Source organism: Apostichopus japonicus, chromosome 14 (assembly GCF_037975245.1).
Source record: "Apostichopus japonicus isolate 1M-3 chromosome 14, ASM3797524v1, whole genome shotgun sequence".
Lineage (NCBI taxonomy): Eukaryota > Metazoa > Echinodermata > Holothuroidea > Aspidochirotida > Stichopodidae > Apostichopus > Apostichopus japonicus.
The window spans coordinates 19,263,831-19,288,874 of record NC_092574.1 but is presented as its reverse complement, the minus strand read 5'-3'; the positions used below and the strand labels follow the sequence as shown (position 1 = coordinate 19,288,874).

At 36.6% G+C, this 25,044-nt stretch overlaps 2 protein-coding genes across 6 annotated transcripts in view; both read left to right on the top strand.

Annotated features, from left to right (window-relative positions):
* On the top strand, positions 1 to 19,137 carry LOC139980394 (ubiquitin-like protein 3). Of its 2 annotated transcripts, none has more exons than XM_071992030.1 (6): positions 1 to 134; positions 2,177 to 2,581; positions 6,451 to 6,562; positions 9,118 to 9,204; positions 9,695 to 9,772; positions 10,307 to 19,137. In XM_071992030.1, exons 2-6 carry the CDS (start codon positions 2,555 to 2,557, stop codon positions 10,357 to 10,359), a joined length of 357 nt encoding a protein of 118 aa, XP_071848131.1. In that variant the 5' UTR covers positions 1 to 134; positions 2,177 to 2,554; the 3' UTR covers positions 10,360 to 19,137. The 2 variants fall into 2 exon arrangements, with proteins under 2 accessions (XP_071848131.1, XP_071848132.1); XM_071992031.1 differs by having other exon boundaries at positions 45 to 197.
* A 2,404-nt stretch (positions 19,138 to 21,541) lies between these two features.
* LOC139980228 (sorting nexin-25-like) overlaps positions 21,542 to 25,044 on the top strand; it is a 36,352-nt gene continuing 32,849 nt past the window's right edge. For 2 of the 4 annotated variants that reach the window (XM_071991745.1, XM_071991746.1), the window contains exon 1: positions 21,542 to 21,903. The gene's annotated coding sequence lies outside the window, so the exon portion shown is untranslated. Of the gene's footprint in view, positions 21,904 to 21,931; positions 22,197 to 25,044 lie in introns of those variants that run through there. The other 2 variants (XM_071991748.1, XM_071991747.1) reach the window with 2 other exon arrangements.

The following is a 25,044-nucleotide window of genomic DNA, read 5'->3' as shown; positions in this document are numbered from 1 at the left end:
CAAGATCTGCTTTAGTGACTAGTATTAGTAACACCAATCTGATTTGCGACGACATTATTTCTAGAGCCGTTTTTACTGTCATTTGTTTTTACGTTCGTTAAAAAAATCATTTGGCGACAGACTTGGTTCTGCAGGTAAATGATTTCTGTGAGAACAATTCTTTGTGATCCGCTGACAAAGAATTTTATGTCAGTAAGGTACCATTTTGGTCGATTGTTTTTTTTTTGCCCTGTTACCCTAATGTTACATTGTTGTCTGTAAAACAACGTTAGGCTAGCTGTTCTCTTAGGCTTTAGTTTGGGTTACATGTTAGTTGCTATACTTGCTAGGGTATACTAAACTTCTTGCCTAACGTTAGTGTAACCTAGTGTTACTGATGATACCACAGTCACAGTAGGTTAGTACAGATTTAAGCCTGCTATGCCTATCATTGACATTGCTCTTACTACCAGTTTTGATACGTATTTCTGGATACATGTTGAACGATCTACAAAACATTAGCGTAGGAACTATTGCTGTGGCATATGCCTAATGCATGGTCTAGACTTAACTAAAGGCTATTTGAATTGATATTATTATCAAGTAGGCTAGCCCCTAGGCCAATAAACTAATATTACGAACGTAGGCCCATACCTATATGGTTTAACAATAGTAGGCCTATAGCCTTGAAATAGGACACATGGTATAGTGGTAGGACCTATATATACTATAATGTAGTTTCGCATGTTCTCTAAATTCACCTGTGTATGTTTACATTACATATAAACAATTTGAACTGAAACAGCCAAAGAAAGAAACATCAATTTTGTATTTTCTAGTACCTTCTTCCAAGAAATATTCCACTCATAAACCTGAGCTATACAACAGACTAAGTTTAATTCACATGCAAATTTAGGGAAATATCACTTGCTTATTAATGTTTCTGAGTTGGTACCTTTATTAGCCCAAAGTTTGCTTTCATGATTGTAATGTTTTATAACAATCGATAATATTTTTAACTGCTCAGGGAATAATAGTGAGTTCACATGTAGTGCAGCATTTTTCATGTTTATGGCTTTATTTTCATGAAATAATGAAAATGGTATTCTTCATTGTACAAAGTTTATACAAATATTGGTTTTTGTGTAGCTAAAATTTGGCAAGTTTACAGAACATTTTGCTATGCAATAACAGACACATTATTCCCAGCTGATTTGAGGTCAAGCAAATAAATTTAAATGCAATTAATGTTACTAGAGAAAAAAGTTTGCGTCCTAGAGACGCAAGTCCCAAAAAGACTTTGTGCCCTGTGAGAAAAGCTTGTGTCCCGATCAAACACCAATTGTGTGTATTGTATGACCTGTGTTACTAGTGTAGTTGTTAAGATGTGATTGTGTCACTGTCTATATTTTGTTAATTAATGTTCTACAAATATATAGGGCAGATGGCGCAGTGTCCTAGCTTAGCTGTTTTACAGGGGCGACCGCTCCCGCCCCTCTTTTTGCCCACCTTGCCCTTTCAACCAATTTTCACCACCCATACCCTCTTTCAACTGCACTTGTACTTCCCTAGTCGCGAAATCCGTCGTAGCTCCATGCTTTGACCTTGCAGCGATTTCACCAATATCCAAATATCCCTGTACCTACAGTGTGCATATTATTTTTTTCTAAATTCTGTAGTTCACTACTGTATGTACAAGGCCTGTTCAAACTTTGGAGTTTCAACTACACGTGCGCATAACCTTAAAAACCTGATGGAACATTTACCCTGCCCTGGGCACTTTGCAGTGTTTGCAAACAACCAGCTCCATGAAAACAACCACAGTGCATGCTTTGTTAGCTTTGCTATAGCCTACATATTAAGCACACAAATTACAACGTCTGGTTTTACTGTACAACATTTGTCACAATGAAAAGAGTCTATTGTAATATGCAGTTGATCAGAAAATAGTCCTCAGTACATGGGATTTTATGGAATGCTGACATGTAGCAAAATGAAACAAAAACGTCTAGCTGAAGTATCACTTTCAAAGGAAGCTGAGAGGTTCGGCAGTAACGTTTCACATGTTAACATATGTAGAGATTCATAATTCCTAAAGAAAAATGTAAAATTTGTGATTATTTCAACAAGAATGAGTACGACCTACATTATCTTGACAAACCATTATTTCTTTTCTGAATTTTGCTTTCTGTTTCAGATTGATGCAAAGTAATACAGAGAAACTTCAAGCAGTTTTCATATGGCCAATTGATTACAACCTCGGGGGTGAAAAACAGTACATTTTGATTCCACACATGAATACTTGGCAAAGAACATCTTGAGGAAAGTGGTGTACCAGCTATACACCACCCTGCCTGTATTGCTCAAAAGAGAGGATATCTGTAATTATAAATATAACAAAATATATCATAAACAAACAGGCAAGGAAATTGAATAAAATATGGTTGTGGATATTGCCTCAAGAAGTGAAATTTAGAGAGAGCATTCAAAGACTGAACAATTTCAGCTCCGTCCTTTCCTGTTGGGAAAAATTAACCTTGAATCTCAGCAAATGCTAAACAACTAATGATTGAATATGTCCTCAAACAGAAGAAATGATAAGGTGAGTTGCTACCTTTAAAGTTTATTTTAAGAAGCCACATATCATGCCTTGAATAATACCAAAAGTACAGTATTTGGTCGAAGCTTACCATATATGGATGCTATGTGTAATCATGAATGTAATTAGATATGTTATTCCAAGATGCCAAGTTGCAGGCTGTGATTAATGCTCGTTTTCATATATGCTGTTTTGGTTACACCATGTACTGGTCCCTGGCTTTCACACAAGTTCTGTTAAAATGCGAAAGGAGTGTATTTCACAAAGGGGAAACACATATTGTTATTCAATGTCCTTTGAATGGCAACTTATGAAATGAGAGTTTTGATCAATTTTGAGCAAGCTGATAGAGCAAGACACTTTTACATGTTCCTGAGTAAAGAAAAAATGAACAGTGTCTTCATATGACATTGTACTTTGTGGTTGTAAATAAGCATTAAACAAGACAAAACAGTTCCATCTACATCTTGAAGTATAAGGCTGATTCCCTTTTGACGTATTTAAGTCATGCTACTTTTTTGGGTTACATTGGAACAACAGCATTTAAATTACATGAATCACTATAGGTAGGTGCAACAGAAGTGTTTTGTCGTTAGTAACCTTGTACATCTAGAATGTAAAGGAACAGTACTTATATGATATAGAATGCTAACATTATCATCCCTTTATGGCTAACAGTGTTTGTTAACTGCTATGCATTTTGTTGACACTATTATATAAATAATATCCTTGTAGGCAGTTCACTCCACTCTATTGACTAGAGCTGTCTTTCATGCAAATTAAGGAAGTGAATGATGTGCCCCCATATGTAGTCTATTCGATTGTTTTGAGCTGGTAAAAGTTGGCTCAAGTGGCTAATCTTGTCCTTGGATGCACACTTAAAGTGGATTTTGTTGACAATACTTATAAAGAATACTGCAGTTGGAGACATTCTGATGACAGAAATTGTGCCCCACTTAAAGAAAACAACTTAGGTTTGCTTTTCCCTAGATCTGGATCAGATCTTGAGATCACGGCTGAAGTGTAAATGCAGTTCAGATTCGGATCTGATCCTCCTATTTTGATGCTGGCAGAGACCAGGATCTGATCCGGACGTCGAGATCAATTTTGCAATTCAAACACTCCCCCATCAACAGTGACCCGATAGATCCGGTGACCTCATTATATTAAATGCGTGCAGGCTGGGCATAGCGTAGTATTGTCACCCTAAGGCTATACAATCATGACAACTAAAGTTTTGGAGTATACGTACAGTACTACGCGATCTGTGACTGCGCGTAACACAATTCCAATCCGATTTTCTCTACCAACATCCAGTGAATAGCGAGGGAGGATGAGAGTACCACTCAAGTGTTAATGAGTGGAGAGACCCCATTATTTGTGGGTTACTCAAGTCTATAGAATAACTAAGTATGGAGACCTTTTTTCAGGAAGGTAGGCTAGGGCCTAGCCTAAATTTGATGAACGCTGTATGTGCGTACTGCCCAAAAATGGGTCACACGAAAATAGGGGAACGCAGTATACTATTACTACCCGGAATGAACCGTCCAGCCGAACTCTCAATTCAGGAAGTGTCTTGAGACAGGCGAGTTATAAAAACTGCTGGCACCAAAAGTTAGATGCTAACTTTTAGTGATCCATGAAAAAGTTCCATAACTTGCAATGGTGCATGTGACCTATCTATGGCCTATCAAGACTAACGTTGCAATGCCCCACTGAACAAATTTCTTGTGAAAATGTGGTTGCATGATTAAAGAATTCCTTAAAGCTTATGTTTGTGGGGTCTTGTGGGGAGTTATTTAGAGTTCTTAACTCATTACCATAGGGGTCAATATAAAGAATAAAATGTGAATATTACATACAGTATATGTATTGTACAGTAAGAATCAGTTATACCTTCAAGGCTGAAAATTTGCAAAAATGTTAGCGTGTGAATATTTTATTGTACTTTTGATCTATTTCAATGTACTTTCACCACTGCCTAGACATGTCATCTGTAGACTGTTTGACTCTTGCACTGTACACAGCAGTTAACAAGTGGTTGTCATCTTGACAGGTAGTTATCTTAAACAAATGATTACAAACATTATCATGAAAGCACTTTGCAAGTACTCTATAATTGCTGAAACTAAAAGTAAATAATTTTTGTTTTGCTGTATTTTTTAAACAGAATATGATGAGCACATATTTTCCAATGAGATTTCTCAGAAAGCCTTTGTTTGGATGGTTACTAAAAATCATTTAACTCCCTAATGTCACTAATACCTGTTTTTGTCTTTAGAAACTGCAATGGGTTTGTTCCATTAAATTCTTCATAATTGTGGGACTAGTTTAATTGGAAGCTTTTATTGTAAACATTTACAAGTATAACCTTGAAATGTGCAATGCTAGCTAATATTACTTGCTCTACAGTTAACACAGAAATCACTTTGACAACTGTAATATCTATAATACAGTCTGTAAGGAAGGTATTCGATTCTTGTACACATGCAGTGAGCTAGTATAGATTAATTTTGAAGTATGACTATTATTGACAGACTACAGTGCACAAATACTGAAAGCCAATTAACAGAATGGTTTGTGATGTAGAGTTTTGAATTTCTTCTTAAGGCAGTGGCACAAACAAGGATAAAATGACCAAAAGTGGCAATTGTCTGTAACGATTAGTCAAAACCCCACCAGTGCTGACAGTTGCATCTTCAGCCCATTTATTATGGAAGCCTCAAGCTGAAGTTGCGGAAATTCTGAGCTGTAGAAGATGGCTAAGTGTGTGTAAAGGATCAATTTCTTCTCGCTAAGTTACATCTTGTAGTCATTGCACTAATTACTGTAATTTGATGGGACAGAAGAATTGGTACAGTATATATACTGTATCGCCATTTAGAGTACTTACATGTTACATTGCACAACAGGGTTTAGTCTAAGTTTGCAGTGCAAATTTATATCAGAATTAAACCAAGACGACAATATTACCATACAAAGTATTAAACCATGTACAGAAAATGAGACTGTTAATGGGTTTGCTTTGGGTAGTCATTGACAAACTTGATAAGCCAGTCTGAGATCTTTTAAACATGATAACTCCAAAATTTAAGCTACAATTAATCTGTGCATTCTCCAATGGTATGATTTTCTTTTGGTGAACATAGTTTGGTCAAATTCAGTCCAGTTTAGTTCGTTGAAGGGGCTCTATAGGCCTTCAACGAAACATACAGGTCATCTAGGTAATGAATCAACAGGTTATCTCAAATGGTGGTGAACTTTTGGCCATTTTCTCAACAATATTTCACAGTATATTAACAATGTCATGTAACTCTGAACAACTATTTTAAGGGTTTGCGAGCTCAAAGTTGGTGAATTGTGTCTATATTTCACATATAAGAAGACTGTTCCTTCTGGATATTGAAACATTTTGGTTTTAAAAATTGAAAAATTCTATACTGTAAAATCCTTATGAGTGCATGACATGGTTGATGCTCACAGGGGATTGCTGCAAATCTTTTGTGGTTATCACTTTATTCTTGGACAAATTTAACTCACTTGCTCTACTGTACATTAGTCAGATAGTTACATTATTTTGAATTTTGAAGGTACAGTATGGCAAGGAATCACAAACCTAACTGGCCTTTGGTTGAGGTTCTTTTTTTTCTTTTTCTTTTTTGGAGGGGGTGGAGGGGGGGGGGAGGAGGTTGGACTTAAGTGTCTGAACTGGATTTGTGCTTTCATTAAAACACATTAAATACCCAGAATGTACAGAAGACACCCCCCAGTGAGGTCTTTGTTCTAGATACACAAATATCACAATATGTTTTCAATTCTTTACTAGATATTAAGGAATTTCAATATAAGATGCATATTTCTTCAATTTACAGATTATACTACGCCTTATTCATCCAATGAATGGGCACAGCAAGGAGTTCAACTTCACAGGCAATGATACAGCAACGGATGTGGGGCAATATGTGTTTGATCATTGGCCACAAGGTAAATTCTATCATTTCATCATCTTCCATCCATTTTCTCCCAGGTTCCATAAATAATTGGCACTTTCCTCATATAGCCCTCCTCTTGTAAATATACCATTTTTGTCTTCAGGTGATTTTGTATTGATTTCTTCATTGTTTCAAGTGCTTTCTGTGGAAGTGCTGAGGTACCATCAAAATGAATACCTTTCTATATGTTAGCAGATTTCCATAGAACGACATGTTACTGAATAACCGAGGCAAATCATCACTTTGCAGCAGTCGATGATAGTTTACTGGAAAATATTGGAGTCATCAATTCAATTGGACAAAGTGTTAAAAATATTTCCAACAGTACTGTTTATTACCACAGTTTGTCAAAGACTCTTATCGGGGAGTATTTTATCCGGTTTTTCATCCCAAAATGCTATGGGTGCGAAATGTGCAAATTGCTGTAGAGACAAGTGCAAGACATATAGCAGTTTTTGTACACATTAACCATTGTACAGTATTTTATATTGAGACAAAAAACTTTAGAGCCTTCAAAGCTACTGCACAAACTCTGAACCCTTAATTTTTCCTTGCCTGTTAGTCAACCACCCAGATTACGCGATTTACATCATTTGCATCATTTCATGTTATTGAGTCATCACATGAGAAAATAGCCACTTGAATACACCTTTGTTGTTCTGAAACCTTCCTGTTCGCCTACACTTGTATAGAGCTCTTTTGTGGTAGATTTGCATGTCAAATGCATAGCTCATATCCTCTCCCTTCCTTCCACACTCAGTTGGGCAGGTAGGTCATACAGAGGTTTATAATTGATCAAGTGCATCTGTGTTAAATACTTTTCAAATTTTAAATAAACAGCTGCAATGACCCACTGTAGTGAGCAACATCCATGTTTGGAGCTACAAATGCATGCAAACTGTTAGCATTCTTATGGAAATGTTTGACCTCCCACCTCTCCAACCCCCCCCTATTCCCCCTCCCCACCCAAAATTTCCATCTGCCAAAAAATAATGAAACTAAAAATTAGAGCCCTCCATGTTATCATAGTTCCTTTGGTTGATGTGTTAGCTGGTTGTATTCTCTACATATGTCGAGTATAAACTCATACTATAATTCCCAATTTGGATATTGTGGAATATCCTTCATGATTTGCTTGCCAGATATTTTGTAAATTTCGTACGAATCTTTTTGTCAGTCTGGATGTTTATTTTCATTAAATATTTCCCACTTTCTGAAGTTCTTTGTGTCTTGTCTGTCTGTAAATTGAGATTTTTCATAACCTTGGAAACAGTGAAAACTCATTCTTCTCCTTCTTCTGACTAGGCTACAGTATGATGTGTCGATCACACTAAAATCATTGTAATGAAAAGCTCAAACATGATATAATAATAAAAGAGAACCCCTTTATACCTCATTGAAAAAGAAAAAAAAGGGAAACAGAAAATCATTATTAAAGGTTTTGTCTTCCTTTAAAAGAGATTTGCAGGGTTTTCAATCTCTAATCCTTCTCATTTATCAAACTAAAAAAATATAAAGTGGATCATGTTTTACTTCATTTCTGTCAATTTCCCCCCAAAAAAAATGAAAAGGGAAAAAGAAACAGTCATATAGTAGAACATCTCACTGACATTTTTGAATTTCTTATAGCATAAGAGGTGCTGTACAGTGTGTATACAGCATGTGCAACAGATACTGTATGCATACATCTAACGATTGCACTGAAGGCACTTAAGTGTTTTATTTATAAACGACCTTGGATACCGTGCAGTACAGTCGTCGTGCAATATAAGCAATGTTCACTAGAAGGGATGATATTATCATGGATTGGTTGATCAGGATGCAACCATGTTTGTCAACATTAGATTTGCATGAGCTGGTGATTTAATACATCTTAAGTTTCCTACAATGATTTATCAACTCATGTGCACATTTTCAAAATTATTACCATAAAATTGAGGGTTCCAGCTTTATGCGGACAGTGATTTTCGACAAAGAATTTAGATAAAGAGACATTTTGGGACAAAGTCTGCTTGTAATATCAAGGTTATCAAACTCGCTGCCTGCCTTTGAAATTAAATTAGTTTCAAGATTAGGTTTCTTGGTTTGATCACTTTCTTCTAAGCTAATTATTCAAGCCAATCCCTCCCTCCCCTCTCTCCATTATTAACTCAATTTTAATCAGTGATTTTTTTTCTCATAACAAGGTTACATAACCTTTTACTGTAAATAAACAATATATAGGCAAAGAGTAACATACTGTATGGTACTGTTGTTGTTAATGCAAAGACCTGTGAACACTGCAACATAATCAAAAATTGCATTTGTAAGGGAAGTTGTCAGTTTATAGTGTCCATTAAAGTGAATTAACTGAATTCACCTCTTTACAAAAATTTGGTACTGCCCCTAACCCCTTCCCTTACAATTTTACCAACTATTTGTATGTTTCTATGCATGTAAATCGGGTTGTATGTAAGTTGCTATGGATTGCCGATAAGAACAGTGGTATTTAACAGTTAAGTACCATCCATACTGTACATTCATGCATATTTTCTGCTCTCTTTTCAGAGTGGGAAAATGACAGAGTTTCTTCTCCGAATATATTGAGACTTATATACCAGGGCAGATTTATCCATGGCAATGTGACTCTAGGGGGTAAGTGTGTTTGCTTTTATTCACATTTTGCTTAAAATATTCAAGAGTTTGATTTGTTCTATGTAAGAGTAGTTGCTATTTCCTAACAGTTTGGTGTTGAGCATGACACTTCATAAATAGTTTGTCCTGTAAATTTACAAGTGGCTTTTGTTTCCATTGAGGCCTAGCATTTCACTATTTTAGTCACTTGCTAAAAGAGTTTTGCCAAAATAAAAATTGCCACAGACATTTTCCCTGCATTAGGCCAAAAGCAACAAGTGTCTTATACTGGCAGGGAAGTGTAAGTGCTATTATAATACTGGAAAATGGTGCAATCCCTTGGCATTTAGCCAGTAAGTAGCCTTGATATTGTAAGCCTGTATTAGTTTAGACTCTTCATTAACTTCAATATCATACTTTCATAATTTCATTCAGTATACAGTAGTAGAGGTTTAGTCTCAGAAATGTCTTTCTATTCCTAACTTGGCTTATTGCTTTCTTTTCTTGGCAGCTTTACAACTGCCCGCTGGTAAGACAACAGTGATGCATTTAATGCCAAGAGAAACTTTACCAGAACCCAACTCACAAGGTAAACATCCTATTCATCTAAATTGTCAGACCATGTTCCAATTTCTGGTCAAAGTTTTCATCAACCAAAACAGTACTGGGGAGGCTGGAAAAAAATTCTAATTAAATTTCAGCTACAAAGAAATTGTTTCGTAATTTTTTATCTTCATTTGTTCTCAATTAATTGGAATGAATATTTTGGGTTGGCAGATTTCCCCCTGACTGAAAACTGTAATCTACCAAGAACAGTGCTCTACTGTGTTAAATCTGCTATTTGGAAGGCTTTGTTTTGCAATTATATTAACATTTCAATTGTACATTAACCATAAATGATTGTATGTATTGTTTTATTATTATTATTATTATCATTATAAATATTACTGTAGAAAAACATTTAAATACAGTATAATCCCAACATCCCTAAAATTTTTCTCATGGTCGATGGAAAGTCGCTATTGTCGATATATATATATATATATATATATATATATGTCAAGAAAAATCAGATTATTTTTAAAATAAAAATGTTTTCCGCCTTTGTCTTCTTTTCTCGCAGGCCCTCGAAAGACCGGTAAAACGGAAGAAAGCAATTGTTGTGTGGTCCTTTGAGGGTCCAGGTACGGCTAGAAAATATCTTTCAATCGAAGGTGAACTTTGTGCCACAGTTTACAAAACTTTAAGGAGCTGTGTTGTTTGTTTGCGTAATGCTTTGTCACTTGGCCCTCCTGGATCCCATCTCTCTGAGGAACGGATCCCAAACATGGTGTCACCTCGATCTACGAAACAGAATATTGGATTGGCAAATGACAACGCTGTGACACAAGATGGCGGGAAAAAAATTTAAAAAAATAAAACTAAAAACAAACAAGCATTCAGAGTGAATGGTTGTCAGTCATAGGGTTAAACAATCATGTTATTTTTTTTTCCAAGTATCTATGGCTTTGTGCCATTTCAAAGCCGAGCAGAGCGTTCGGGATGTGTGTGTGTTGTGCCTTTTATGTTACACTTAAGTACATGGAATAATATTTTGTAGTATCCTGTCCCGACGATAGATTTTTTTTTTCTTTTCTGTCTGGCATAATGTTTGGATAAGATTTGTTTTAATGATGAGCACTTGGACACATTTTCCTAATTGGATTCATTTCCTGAATGTTGTTTTTCTTTTGTGTGAGTGCCTGTCAAGGTTACTGTCGTACACTGCAAAAAGCGCACTCGCAAGACTTTGATGTCAGTGTACTAAACGTGAATGATCGAATGCAGTGTCCGGAGTAGAAAGTCTCTTTGCTTAAAAGCTTGTGAGGGAGAAATGCCATTCTGCCTTTGAAGTTGCTCATATACACATCACAAAGTGCGTATACTACTGATATCCTTCATCACCTAGCTAAAAATGATTTCATCTGTGATAACCATGCTAAGGCTAAGATTTTTTTTATTATGTTAGTTTGTTTGGCAGATATTGACGTTACCGTCAATTACGTTATTCTGGCGGTGAGAAGTTATCACAAAATGCAATCCTTGTTCTGTTTCAAAGAAATCCCTTAATGATGGTTATGAAAGGTGGGGCAGGACCGATGTGAATTATATGAACTTGTGGAATGTACAGTATGTCATTGGTCATGGGGGAGGGGGTGGTGGGGGGTAGGGGGTGGGGGATAGCGGCAAATTGATCAAGAGTGGTCATGTGTTGTTCTTGGTGCCCCCCAAATTTTTTGAAAAGTGATTCTCTTGTCAGGTTTGGTAGATAATTTAGATTTGGTACTTTGGTAGAATCTACAGTAAGCACATCATAGTTACTTCTGGTTTGGGATTGGATGTATGTGATTGGCGGAAAATACGTACGGACGAAACGAGGAGGTGGAGCGAGGAAGGTTCGTTAATACTAGTATGAGATCCGTGCTATATGACTACGTAACTATGGGGAAATGATTGTCAGTACAGTATCACTGCACATTTTTGCTTAGGACACAGCCTCACAAACCACAGGGATCATTCACTTCCTTGGAAAGTTGAGAGTGGAATTTTTATTCAGAGAATTAGCACCTGATTCTCTCATTTTAGTGCGCTAAATATGGTATAAACAGGGTATCAGTAACCGTCAGAAAGGTAGGAGGTATACGGAACATTTTTACAATCCGACAAGAACATTTCTTCTTCATTTCATGGATCTATGACAGAGTATCGAGTGAACAACCAAAGACACACCAGGCTAGGCTTAACCACATTTCACTATATTACAATGTGTAAGATAGTTTAACCTCCAAAAAAAAAGTATGTTTTCCTCAAAAGGCCTCACACGTTAGACCTGTGAGATCATCTGACAAGCACCGTCGTTGCTCATTACAGTAGAGTTTGACAACGAAGTATCCTCGGGGATTGATGGAAACTAGTTTTAAGAGTAGTGCTGTACATGCAAACATGTTAACATAACTGAACACATCAGTGTGTACAGGTTGAGATCTAGAGCCAGCGAGAGTATAATTTCCACACTGGTAGTTTATACTGTCTCAGTATTTTACAATAATGTTTGCAGTCATATCTGCTGCTTATTTAATGTCTGCGTACCTTTTAATGCAAAATTGTTTATTTTAGATACAAATTTTGATGAATTTTACCCGGTCGTATACTACAGTAACTGTTCTTGTGTAGAGTCTACATGATGCATGTATTTAATGTTATCGCACTACGTACATCCGTTCATTTTGTTAAGTGCAGGGAGAAGCTGTGCAAGCATATTCATGTTTACTTCTTCGTTGCCAAGGACCATCATTCCATTAGCAGACTCGAGTGGAAATTAAACGTACCACAATGGTGTCACGATCGTTCAAGGTGATCGAGTTTTTATAATGATTATTTTTGTGATATAATTTGTGATGAATAGTTGAAAAAAAAAACCTAAAGCAGTAGCTAAACTTAGTCTTGCTTCTTCTGATTAATTAATCATAGCAATCTAATCCCTCTCTTTATGTATACATGTAATTCACACTGAAAAAAAAAACTAAAATTTGTTGCATTGAATTCACGGTGTCAACCGTGTCATATTTCATCAACTTGATTTCGAGAGAGTAATTCTGTCATCTTGTTGTTAGCTTCTGCTAAATTATTTATTGCAACTTACTGTACATGTTAATTGATCAATGTGAAGAATAAGAGATTAGGCATAGATTGTATTTTATCAAATCGAAGATCTTCTAAATATTCTATAAAAAGTTAAAGAGGACGTGACGGATTCGATGCTCATAAAAATATTTGAGGATGGAGGACTCACTCTATCTCTTTGATCATTTAAAAATGATCAAATTTACGTGAACTGCTGTTGTACTGCTCTCTCCAGGGTGTAGTGTTATACTTAACTTTTTATACAGAGCTATGAACATAGTTACATGTGATTACAAAATGTTATGAAAATTTAATTTTTTTATTCCCCACTCCTCTCACTGTTGATTGGAATGATTTCCAATTAAAGTAGAAACTAGGTTAGTGCTGAGTAATGAGTGTGATTAAGGTCATCTTTTACCGTCAATTTGTGTAAGAAAATTTCCATGAAGGGTGGTACATATGGTCATGAGTGTGTCGTCAATAATTGGGGTAAGACTTCAATAAGCCTTAACCCCCGACAAACCTGTACGTTGAAGGATAACAAATCAATGAGATTGTGCGTTTAAATATTCATCCTCTAAGAAATCAGTGAGATTGTGTGGTTAAATATTCATCAGAGGATATATGATCACCTATAAAGTATCATTGTAACGCTACTATAGGTCTGCAGTATTACATACTTGTTCAGTCAAGTGTGTCAGTATTGCCATGATAAGTGGCCGACCTTGGTTACAGATAATACTCGGCATTTTGCTTTGTGCAAATTTAATGTCTGATTGTGTAATTGTAATCCTACCAGGCTTTTTCCACGATTAACTAAATATCGTGCGAGAGTAGTCAAAATTTGAAGGACGGGATTTTCCCCAAGCACAGTAGAAAACTTGGGATACATCACATCCACGCTAACGGTTCTTTATAATCGTGACACCTATATACTGTGCAAAATGTATCAGGGAAGGCCTTCAATAGCATTAAGAGAACAGTTGTGCTTGCCACATCAAAATGTGCATTATTAGATGGTCAGATAAATGTGAGAACGAATTGCTATACGACCTCAACACAAAGCATGAACACAAAAATGCTAGCCCTACTGCCCATGGCACTTTCATAACAGATGTAAATGGTAGAGTTGACTTGAAGACATTATTGCTGTCAGGTGGTTACAATACTAACAGCACATCTTTTGGGTGTCGATACAACTCGATGGGTACATGTCATCTGCGAAAGATGTATTTGGGCAATCTGTGACTCTTCGAAATGTATCTCAGTGGTCGTGATATTTATATGACGATTAATGGAAGTAAGGAAATACTCGTTATTATTGAGAGGTTTCAAGCAAGCTAATCTGTGGTCTAAGCAAGTTGACAACACAACAGTTCAACGGTAAATTGTGGATGTTTTGTCTACAATCAACTGTCAGGGTGGAGAGGATATGAATTAGGTTTGCCTGTTAATAGATATGACGGTGCCTTTGAGCTGTGTGCACCCTCTAGGTGAGAATTAAGCTACCTTGACCAACGCTCAGCTATTTTGTGCAAGTAGCTATTACAGGCAAGAATGAACCACTGGGTGGGGACACAATGGGCCCACTCGATACGAGTCTGGGTGTCTTGGCCAAGGATCAGCTATTAGGTGTGAGTGACTGTCAATTGCAACAAGGAACCTGTAAGTGAGTCTGTGTGTCTTGGCCCAGGATCAACTATTGGGTGTGTGAGTGGCTGTCACAGGCAAGGATGGACTATTAGGTTTTGAGACTGACATTTTACACATAATTTTATGTATATAGCAATGGATATCTTGGACCTCGGATCAAGTATTAAATGGAAGTTCTATGGACATCACTCCCTTTATACACATGTTAGACTGGATAATTTATCAAGAACCCTTATATTCTGTTTTCTGCGCATTCTAATCATAGAAAGCTTTACACATCATATCCGTGCGTGTTTGTACAGTTTATACTTTTCATTTTTGGCTGTACAATAAAAGGTATGACCGACTTCATTTTGGATAATGTTTGAGGTAGTTGAAATTGGAGTTGCTGATATCTATGTGTGAGTTTTCTGGCACTTGCCTATTTTACAACAATTATTTTTCACTGCTCAGATGAACTTGTATTTTATTCACGTGTGTCTGAAAACAAAGACCTCTAAAACGAAGGCCTATGAGGGTCATCTGGGTCTCCGTATTAAGACATCTCCGTTTTAGACACACCCACACAGTGGTGTCTAAAACAGTTCAGTTTTCCACCCGTGTGGTAACTCCATTTTTGTGATGCTGTGGAGGTATATAATGCTTTGGTGTGCTAAAGTTTTCTCTCGTTTCTTGCTATACTGGTTGTCTTGGCCGTTTTCATCCAGCCAAAAGTGTTTCATCTTAAATCTTCATTGATCTGGTAAAGACGTGCCAAAGCTTGTCCAACGCACAAAACTATTTTTATCATCCTCCTCCTTTGCCTTTTCAAAGTCCTCGATCTATTCCGTATCCAAACCCATGATAAAAAAAAGTTGGCACACTAGAAATTGATCTTCGGAAATGAGGTCTTTTCTTCAGCAGGAATTTTGCTATCAGTTACGTAAATCTGAAGATTGGAATTAATACTAAACATCTCATAACAGTACAGTTTCTTTACTTGACTGGTCAAATTTTTAATCTCAAACAATGAAAGAATAAATCAACCATTGTAAAAATTTGCTGATTAAATTTTTGTGTGTGATTAGCAATTATATGAAAGAGAATGTCTGATTGCCAATTCTTTTATTTGTTTGTTTTAAGAGTAAAAAGCTATAATTGAACTTGGAAAAATTATTGATAAAGTGGTGAAACATCTAGAAAATTAGGTGTTTAATTGGATTAATATGAGGATTAATATGTGGCAACCAAATTTGTAATACTTTAGGTAAAGATATATGCTGTTATTACCAAAATAACATAAATAGGGAAAAAAATTATGGAAATTCGTTTTACATAGAATTCTGTGTAGAGGCGTTTCAATAGATGCCCATGTAACGATTCTTACTCCAGAATTGTTGTGATTTTCTTTACTTGTACGATGTCGTTTTGGTATTTTAATGTGAGGAGCAAAGTAAAGTATCCCTTTATTTCCCTTTATTTGTCAGTGATATTTAGAGAACGGACGCAAAGTTATCTTATTCTTTATGAAACTATCGTAACTTCTTTACTTCAAAAAATAAATCCAGTATTACAATGAATATGCCCTCAAATTGGTTTGCAAGCATTTGGGTAAAATGTATATGCTCGACTTTGTCCTTGGTAACATTTTCACGGTCTTAATTTCTATTTTTTTTTCCCCCCACATTTTTCTCTGGTTTATTATTTATCTGGTTTTCAATGGAATATTGGTTCAAATACTTTTTTGCATGGTCAGGTGTTATACATTTCTCAATTGAATTCATTTTTTTTCCTTCTAACCTCTCACATTGATGTCTTCATGTATGAAACGAAATGTATAATTGCATAAATTAGAAAAAAAATTGTTCATATAGTTTTAAAGGTTAATATGCAACTTTTTTTTTGATTTATTTTTTTATTACCATCTTAATTGAAATAATGAGTATCTGTTTTACTGTATGCCATTCAGTGAAGATAAACAAATTCATGTCGGATCTGAATTTTGATATGTAATGTGAAAACCGTAATATCCTAATTTAATTGTTTTATAATCCTCAAGAGGTCTGCTGGTAGATACTCCTTGGTCAATTTTATTGTTAATTGTTGATAAATTTAGAAAAAAAATTTAAGGTCTTAATTTTAGCATAACTTGTACTCACCCTAACTTATCCTTATTAGAAATGTGAAATTGTAAAAGTGAATGTCCTAACCTCAACATCTTGATTTTTTTTTTCTCACCAATATTAGGTTGATATTGATAACAATTTCTAGTCGATGAGTTTGGATAATACTGTGTGGTGATATTTTAACAACTGATACTGGAACAGTGTGTGGAAGGGGATAGTTAGATGTGAGTGGGAGGGGGGGGGGGGTTGGGAGGGGTTAACAAAAAGGGCAGGGAGGATGGAAACAATAGGTATAAATAAATGAACTGTCAAAGTTTTACGGTAATAACATCTTGATTCCGTATGATCCTTTGATAACCCAACTTTGACCCCACTTTCCTACCCCCCAGTTAGAGGTCCCATCCTGCCAATGCCTGTACATATATCTAATGACGGTTTTATTTAAATTTGTTCGTGAATTTGATTAAATAGTGCAGGCCCCTTGCAGGTTTGCCTGCGTGTACTATAGATGAACATTAAACGTATCATGAAAGATGTGCGATGGATCGGGACAGCTGGTAAATAGATCATTAATTTTGTGGTTTTGGTTTCGATTCGTAACAGTCATCAGTCAGTGATGTCCCATAAATATTCTAGAAATTTTATATGACGGTCACTCGTGTTCTAATTTTCAACAGGCATCTTACAGCCGCCTCTCCTGTATCATTATCTTCAGTGAGACAATTTACATCTGCTTTTTAACATGTACAAGATAGAGAGTTGCTTTATCACAGGTTTTAGATATGCTTAAAACGCTTTCACTTGACGGGCTGAATGCTGTTCTGGTTTTGTGAGATGGAAAACTGAGAGTACGGTGCATGTTTTTCAATTGGTCCTTTTTTTGAAATGTATAAAACATTGCATAATTGATGAAGAATCTTTAGAATATTTCATGGGTGTATTTCATTTAAGTTTGCTGAATGAAAAGCAGAAGATCATATCCATTTTGGTCTTATCATATTTTGTCTAGAGGTGTATGTGACGACAATGTATGTGGCATGGCTCTTGGTTTAGTGAGAAATACCCAAGAAACCCCCCCCCCCCTTCTCCAACTCATATCCACTCCTCATTTACTCATCCTCCTACCCTTTCCAATCATTTTCCTCCCTCCTCCCCCCCCCCCCACCTCATAAGTGTGTGAGAAAGTTGCGTTACTTCCCTCCCCCCAAGTTAGACATTACTTTAGGGACAGTATTTTACTATATCATTTAAGTGGTTTTCAGCATGCAGAAAAAAGGGAAACAGAAAGTTTATTTCTTGTATTTTCCTCATCAATGAGACTTTTCGAATGGAACGAAAGTTGAGAATGATTAAAATTAGGTTTAAGTCAAAATGGAGGTTAAAAAAGGAGCATGTCATTTGAAGTTAAGAACCCTCATTCTTAATTTTAAAAAGGACAGCATTTTCACCCTTGGTTTACAGGATTGTATGCAGTTGGTGCAATAATTCAGTTTTGTGTTTATTTCTGTATTCATCTATTCAGACTTGATGTCATGGAAAAAATATCAAGGGAGAGCAGGCAGGCAGGTGTTTTGTAGGCAGTGAATAAATCTGTTATGAGGACAATTACATTTGATAATTCCTAAACAAATCATTGGGAAACTTACAAACTTTTAATACATGTCCTGATTTGGTGGGTTGTTTCCACATTTACCAGTATCTCATGAGTACTAGGTGATGTATATTTAAATCAGTCCCTAGTAGTATAAAGGTGATATTTCATGAAATGTTAAAACTTGGCTCCTCGCTATTGGACATCATACTCGGTCTCCATTAGTGAATCAGGCGGTTGTGTTTCATCGAGGGGGCTTCATTGGTTTCTTCAATAATAAGGGAATTAACAAGAACACATGGTGTCGTTCCTGAATATATTAATGTAGAAGAAGAAAAAAAGAATGTAAAAAAAATGTGTTTATTAACCTCACTGATGTATTGCCTAAACTACCCCATAACTAATTCTTCAATTGTGATTAGGGTCCATGGATTCAACCATGCCTGCACTGAACTGGGTGATTGCAAAAGGTAAAAGTTTAAAGAATTAAACTTTTCTCTCTTGTTTTGATGTCAATCTGTCAGAAATACTGACTGTCAGAAATTCCTTATATTTGGTTGTGGCAATTTTATGATTTTCTCCACATTATAAATAATAAATATGACATGAAATTGTGGAATCATTTCTATCAAAAAGTTTGCTCGAAACCATGTCAGAAGTATCCTCCCACTCGTGTGCGAACCAATCATTCCAGATCTGTCATTTGGAAGAGAGAATAGATATTTCTTCTTTTTTCTAAGAGTGAATTTTTAAGCCATCTTTTGGTTTAATTACAGTCGTATCTCCGTCTGCCAGTATCGTGGTCCTTATTATATATTATGTACAGATTTTACTAAATGGAATCCATATTTCACTGTAGTTGATTTTTTTCTTTCTTTCTCTTGTAAAACTATGTAAGAATTTGAAACATGATCATAGGCAGAACAGTCTGCTCTTCACAAATGTCTCGTCTGTTTTTCGAATCATTTTTGTCGTCTCAAAGGATAGGTGGGGCCTCGAGTATGAATATGGAATCTTGCACTTCTAGCCGGGGGTGAAGTGAGATTTGTTAATAGTCTTATTAAGGGATACTTACTCTCCCTTATTAAAACGTTGTTACTTTAATTTAGATACTCTTGTGTAATTTATTTGCCAACCTCCTCTCGCTCTCTCTCTCTCTCCCCAGCCATATCCCAATTAGCAAGATATACCAGCCACAAAACTCACAAGTATTTATTAACACAGCCTTGCATTGAGAGCTAATTTATTAATTTTTCTGGTGACAGACCCCCCCCCCCTTCATGGGAGATGACCTCAGGGCCACACAACCTCCTTTACCAAATGCTTCACCACCCCCCCCCCCCAGGCCCTTATAGTAGTTTCAGTTCCAACCTTACTCTGTATGGGATTTTAGACACCTCCTTGCACCTCATTTCAAACCCTGTACATGCTACTGAAATACAGAACACTAAGAGAAGAAGTACCAGCAGCAGGTACTAACTGCTGCAGAAGATCTGTATGCCCCCCAAAAAAATCCAAAAAGCAAACATTCATCCATGTTTGAGAGGGATTGGTGGAGATATTGTTGTAAGTTCCAATATTGGCCTCTTTAGCCTTCCATGGGAACCCCTCTGGCAATTATCAGAAGCCATAGAGATTATATAGGACTCGGCACCAGTGTAGAAAGTGCTTCTAGCGTCAAAAGTATACAGTGATTGGATTTGTTGCCATTTGTAAGTTGTACTAGTAAAACCTTGAACCATTACCACTAGCCTGTAAGAACAAGGCACCATTGTTCCAAGGGATATTCCAGGTGGCTGCAGTTGGTTTCTTAATCAAATATATAATGGACATTTTCTGCTTCTCTAGATTTTTTTCAAATTTTGTGATATTTTATAATTTGTGAATGCATCTGGCAACAGCAAAGTAAATGACACCTGCATTACTGCAATTCAGCTCATATTTACCTCACTTAATCACAGAGGAAAGTAATATTTCTAGAAACAAGTTATATTATGATCAGCTATACAAACTTTCCATGTTTCGAGGCCCTAGTGCCGGGGTTGGGGGGGGGGGGGCAGGGGACAAGCCCAGTCGAGCTCCTGCAGGTTTGCAAAAACAAGTTTTAAACAATATAAAACAGCTTATATAAGCATGTAGCTTATATAAGCAAAGTAAAGCTTTTGAAAAGCATCTACCGTGATGACATGATCCCAGACCAATTACTGTGTTGCACTCCGCCAGGAAAGAATTGGCAGTTTATAATCCATGTCAAATGGTTTACATGCAATAATCATATGGAGATATGGGTCCTGAATAACCTTTGTGGAATATTTTTATTATTTATCATATTAGTGTCACAATGTTTGCTGCTGGAAAATACCACGTAATTGATCTCGCAATGTCACAGTGAAGTTTCGTAACCAATCCGCTAATCGCAACTCTTGTGACAAACATGGAAATAAATACCGATCATTTTATGAGACTGAAATAAACGATTAGAATTCTGTATTGTCTGTTTTGTTATGTTGAAGTATCCCTTCACAGTAATCCTGTTATACCAACCCCAAACGTTTAAGTTGCCAATCCTTTTGGTCAGGACATTGTAGTACAGTTGTTATTTATTGCTGGATAGCAGCAGATTCTGAAGGCCTCACCGGTGTCGTGAAAACTTGCCCTCGTGCGGCAGGCACATTTTCAACAACACCGTTGGCAGCGCCGTACGTAGATCTGGCTCTGGTCGCTGTTACATTTAGAAGGCAAAAGAAAACTGAATAAAAACTGGGATATAACTTGTTTGAATAATTTTAATACTATAAATGGTAGTTATAGCCATACGTTTGCAAATCATTACTGATGTGGGTCCGGAACTTGCAGCAATCTACGAGGGGCAGTGGCGGAGCGTCCATATAGTCAGGGGGCGAATGCCCCCCCCCCCCGACGGACTCAAATGGACTGCTGGCGCCCAAGTTCAGCTTTTTACCACTCTTTACTTATTCGCGATTATTGACTTTTTTATTGCGCTCTCATCTACCTATTGACATTTGTCACATTTTCTTGCTGTAATTTTCTGACAAAATGCTCTAATGGCTATTTATTCTTCGTTTATCTGCAAACTAGCAAGGCCCGGAAAGGATCATTTCCGGCGATCTAGAGAGTATCTTTACTCAAAAAAAAATCTTTACGCTCCGCGCCAACCTGTGGTGGCGCTCCGCTTAGATAGTGTCGAAAGCGCCCCTACAGACCATTCTCGCCCCCTCTGACCAATACCCCTAGCTCCGCCACTGGTATATGCTCACATCAAAGTATCACTATATATGTGACATCTGGACGATACATAAGCCTGTTTCTCGATAATCCTCAACTGCTGCCCTGGGGTTTCTACCCAGGCTGCAGTCCTGCTTTCTGGCCTTTAATAATCCATTGTGAGCAATGGAGGTCTGGTGAATCGTGAACGATCCTGGGTCGTGGGTCTACTACGTTGTAGACCTCTGGCCTAAATGTTCCTCAAGATAAGGAGCGTGGAAGAGTTCAGTGACATTGAAGTAGCAATTTGTCCACTGATCTGTTTAGAGATCGGTGAGCACGTCCCTGGATATTAACATTGCTACGCTGTGGAACAGCTGTCAGCTGGGATGTATGATGCAGTTTCGCGAAAGCGGGAAGTATTCATTTAATAAACGTGCCAACACTTACTCCGAATTCTGAGAGCATTTGGATTAAAATGTGGTAATTTGTTTCTCTTTTCATGCGTTTTGGTTGTACAAGGGTTTACAGATTTGACGAAACTTTATGTATCGTTAGCCCTAATTAGTGCACTTTACATGTAGTCAGCTAATTAGTAGCCAAGGCTGCGTTATGTCCAACGCAAATCATACACTAACTTTAGGCCGTTGAGTACAGTACTACTACTACCCTGTCATGTAGTTTAGGACGATATACGAGTAGCCTAAGACCTACACCTATACTGTTTATGCTTTGTTGTATTAAAAACCACGAATTGTAAACGCCAGAGAGTGATGGTGAGTTTGAGATCATTCTTCCCAAGTTTTATTTGCTGATCATTGCCTGCATATCTTTTTGATTACCTGTCGTGGATTAACAAAAGTCATCTCATGAGAATATACAAAAGACTAGAGCATAATGTTAAAGATCATGAATAGGCTAAATGCTCTACTCTAGTATTAATAATTGAACTCTCAGACACAGTGTGACATGTGCTAGGATGGATAAATCTGATTCCAGCAGCTATCATTAATAACATGTTGTAGTGGATGGTGATTGGAACAGCTATTAATCTACCCACAATCTGGGAGACTGACAAAAAAAAATTAACTACAGTCATAAGCCTAGGCTACCAATGAATGAAACTGCACAAATGGCATTTCCCATTTTCTGTTACGTGTATGGTGAAAGCAATAAAAGCTAGAAAACACTGTGTATTCTTCAATCTTGACACCTTTTGGTGATGCTCTTGATATCAATAATTTATTGTGTTCAAACGATGTAAAATTTCATGCTAAGGAAAGTTAAAAAAATTATTGTTGTGAAACAAAACATGACTGTTATGCTCAAGGCAGTGAGGAAGCTGATTGTGATAACAGTGAAGCCATCCCTTATAAATTATTTTTAATTGTTCCACTATTTAACAATAATACGGGGTGAATGGGTAGTTCTGTGAATCCTCCCAAAGTCTTTAATCTAAAATTTAACACAGGTTTGGTTGAACCAGTGGGTTGCGTACTGCTTAGAGCACAGCTGTGAGAAAACCTGCCAAGCTGGATAGGAACATAGATATAGGCCTATGGTATTATAAGTAATAGTATCATGAAGTCCCATTTAGTAGGCACTGTAAAAGATTTGCCAAACTTACATTTTTCCATCCCACAAATTGGAGATTAGGGAAAACATCTCGGGAGCATTGGGCAAAGTCCAACTTAAACAAGATACAGTGATATAAGAAGTAATTACAGATATCACTCTAATGTTAATGCTGTAAATTTTAACATAATGGAATACCAGGCATCTATAGGAACTTCATACAATTATTTTTCCAACAATATTAGTGGATTTTCTCCACGTTTCCAATGCAGTTAAAACATACTCGCAGCCAGCTGTTTCTGACCACAATTTAATTTTTTTTGCCAGTTTCACTGGGATGCCCCAATATTAGGGTTGGGCGATATATCGAAAATTATTATTATCGCGATAATTTTTTTTCAAGACGATATTTTTTGAGGATTGAACAAATGACGATAATTTCTTGTGAAAGAAATTTGAAATAAATGTAGTAAAAAATCTCCATTTTATGTGTAAATGTTATTCTAGCATTCCATGGTTAAGAAAGTTGAAAAGAAATAAAGTTTATCAACTTCATTTACTGACTTTTGCACTTCGTAAAAAACCCGTCCTTTACAACATTGACTGTATAGGGAACAAAACTCTGAAAATCAGTAGAGAAATTACCAATTGTGTACGAAAAGTAAGTTGGTACACCTTTCTAATTTTACGAAAGATCGAGCAAAATACTTTCGAAAAATTCACGCGAAACTGGCATATCGTGCTAAATGCAACAAGTGTCATGTAAACAAGGCTCTAGTACACCCATTTATGAATAAACCAGAAGACCACATCTGGTGTAAAGCGGGAAGAAAAGAAAGTATTTTCTAGAATTTCCAAAAAAATAAAATAATAATAATATCCTACCATAGTTAAGTGTATAGTAAATAGCCTAACCACTTCGTCGGTTACGGATCTCACGTAACAACAAAAACACAACTAATTGTATTTTGCGAAGTTGACGATTTCTACAAGGACATGGAAACAATATTTAGCATTAAGTTAATCACGCCTGGTGGCCTAAAACATGGAATTACAGGGTTTGCTTTCATAAAGATGGCCATAATGTAGCTATTGGGGCCTTGATATCGTGCTATGTCTGTATGGTATAGACTGTGCCTCGTGTATCATGGGGAATAGATTGTTTTGTTCATGCGGAGGAGTCGGTTGGCTTGAAGTGTGTTTTACTTACCTTAATGTTACGGGGATATTTACCTACTTTCCTTTAACGTCTAAGATAATATTTCGCATAACTTTACCGATCCTTTACTGACTGACCTAATTAATTCTAGAGTGGAGCCAAAATAGTTTACTCCATGAAAAGTTTTTTGGAACCGTGCCAAAAATGTTAACAAACAGGTGTTAGACAGGGGGGTTGTAACTTGTTTGGTAAGGTACCTGGGAAAATTGGAAGCACATGTAGCCTACCGTGATATTTAAGTACGGTTAATCACTGCAGTTGTAAACTGATTGTTAGGCAGTCTAGAAACGGGCCTTTGCCGAACGTAGTTTGTTTCATAATATCGACAGTTTTGTAAGTTAAACTTTATAAAGATTGTAAGACAGATTAATTCGCTTTTCATTTTATCACATTATATAGTTACTCTAACTTGTCATTTTAAAACTTTCATCAGTTTCGTGACAATTTAAATTCATAAAGTTAGTCAGTATTTTGAATCCTCAATTGCGAATTTTTTATCGACAGACACGCAAAAATACTTAACTTTTCTGGGGTCCTTCGCCCCCTGGACCCCCACAAGGGGTTCCACCCCTTGACCCCAACGGGGCTCTAAGGCGGGCCCCTGAACCCCACTCCAGTATGCTCGGTGTGTTTGCTGCGCGAAAACACCGGTGGGAAAAAGGCAGTTGTTTTTAGTGTGTTCGCGAACACACTAAAAACAACAAGAAAAAATTATCGTAATTATCGAAATATCGCGATAATTTTTGAACTATTTATCGTGTCATTAAAAAGCAAATATCGCCCAACCCTACCCAATATGTTATTTTTCTCCAAGTCAAGAATACATTTTT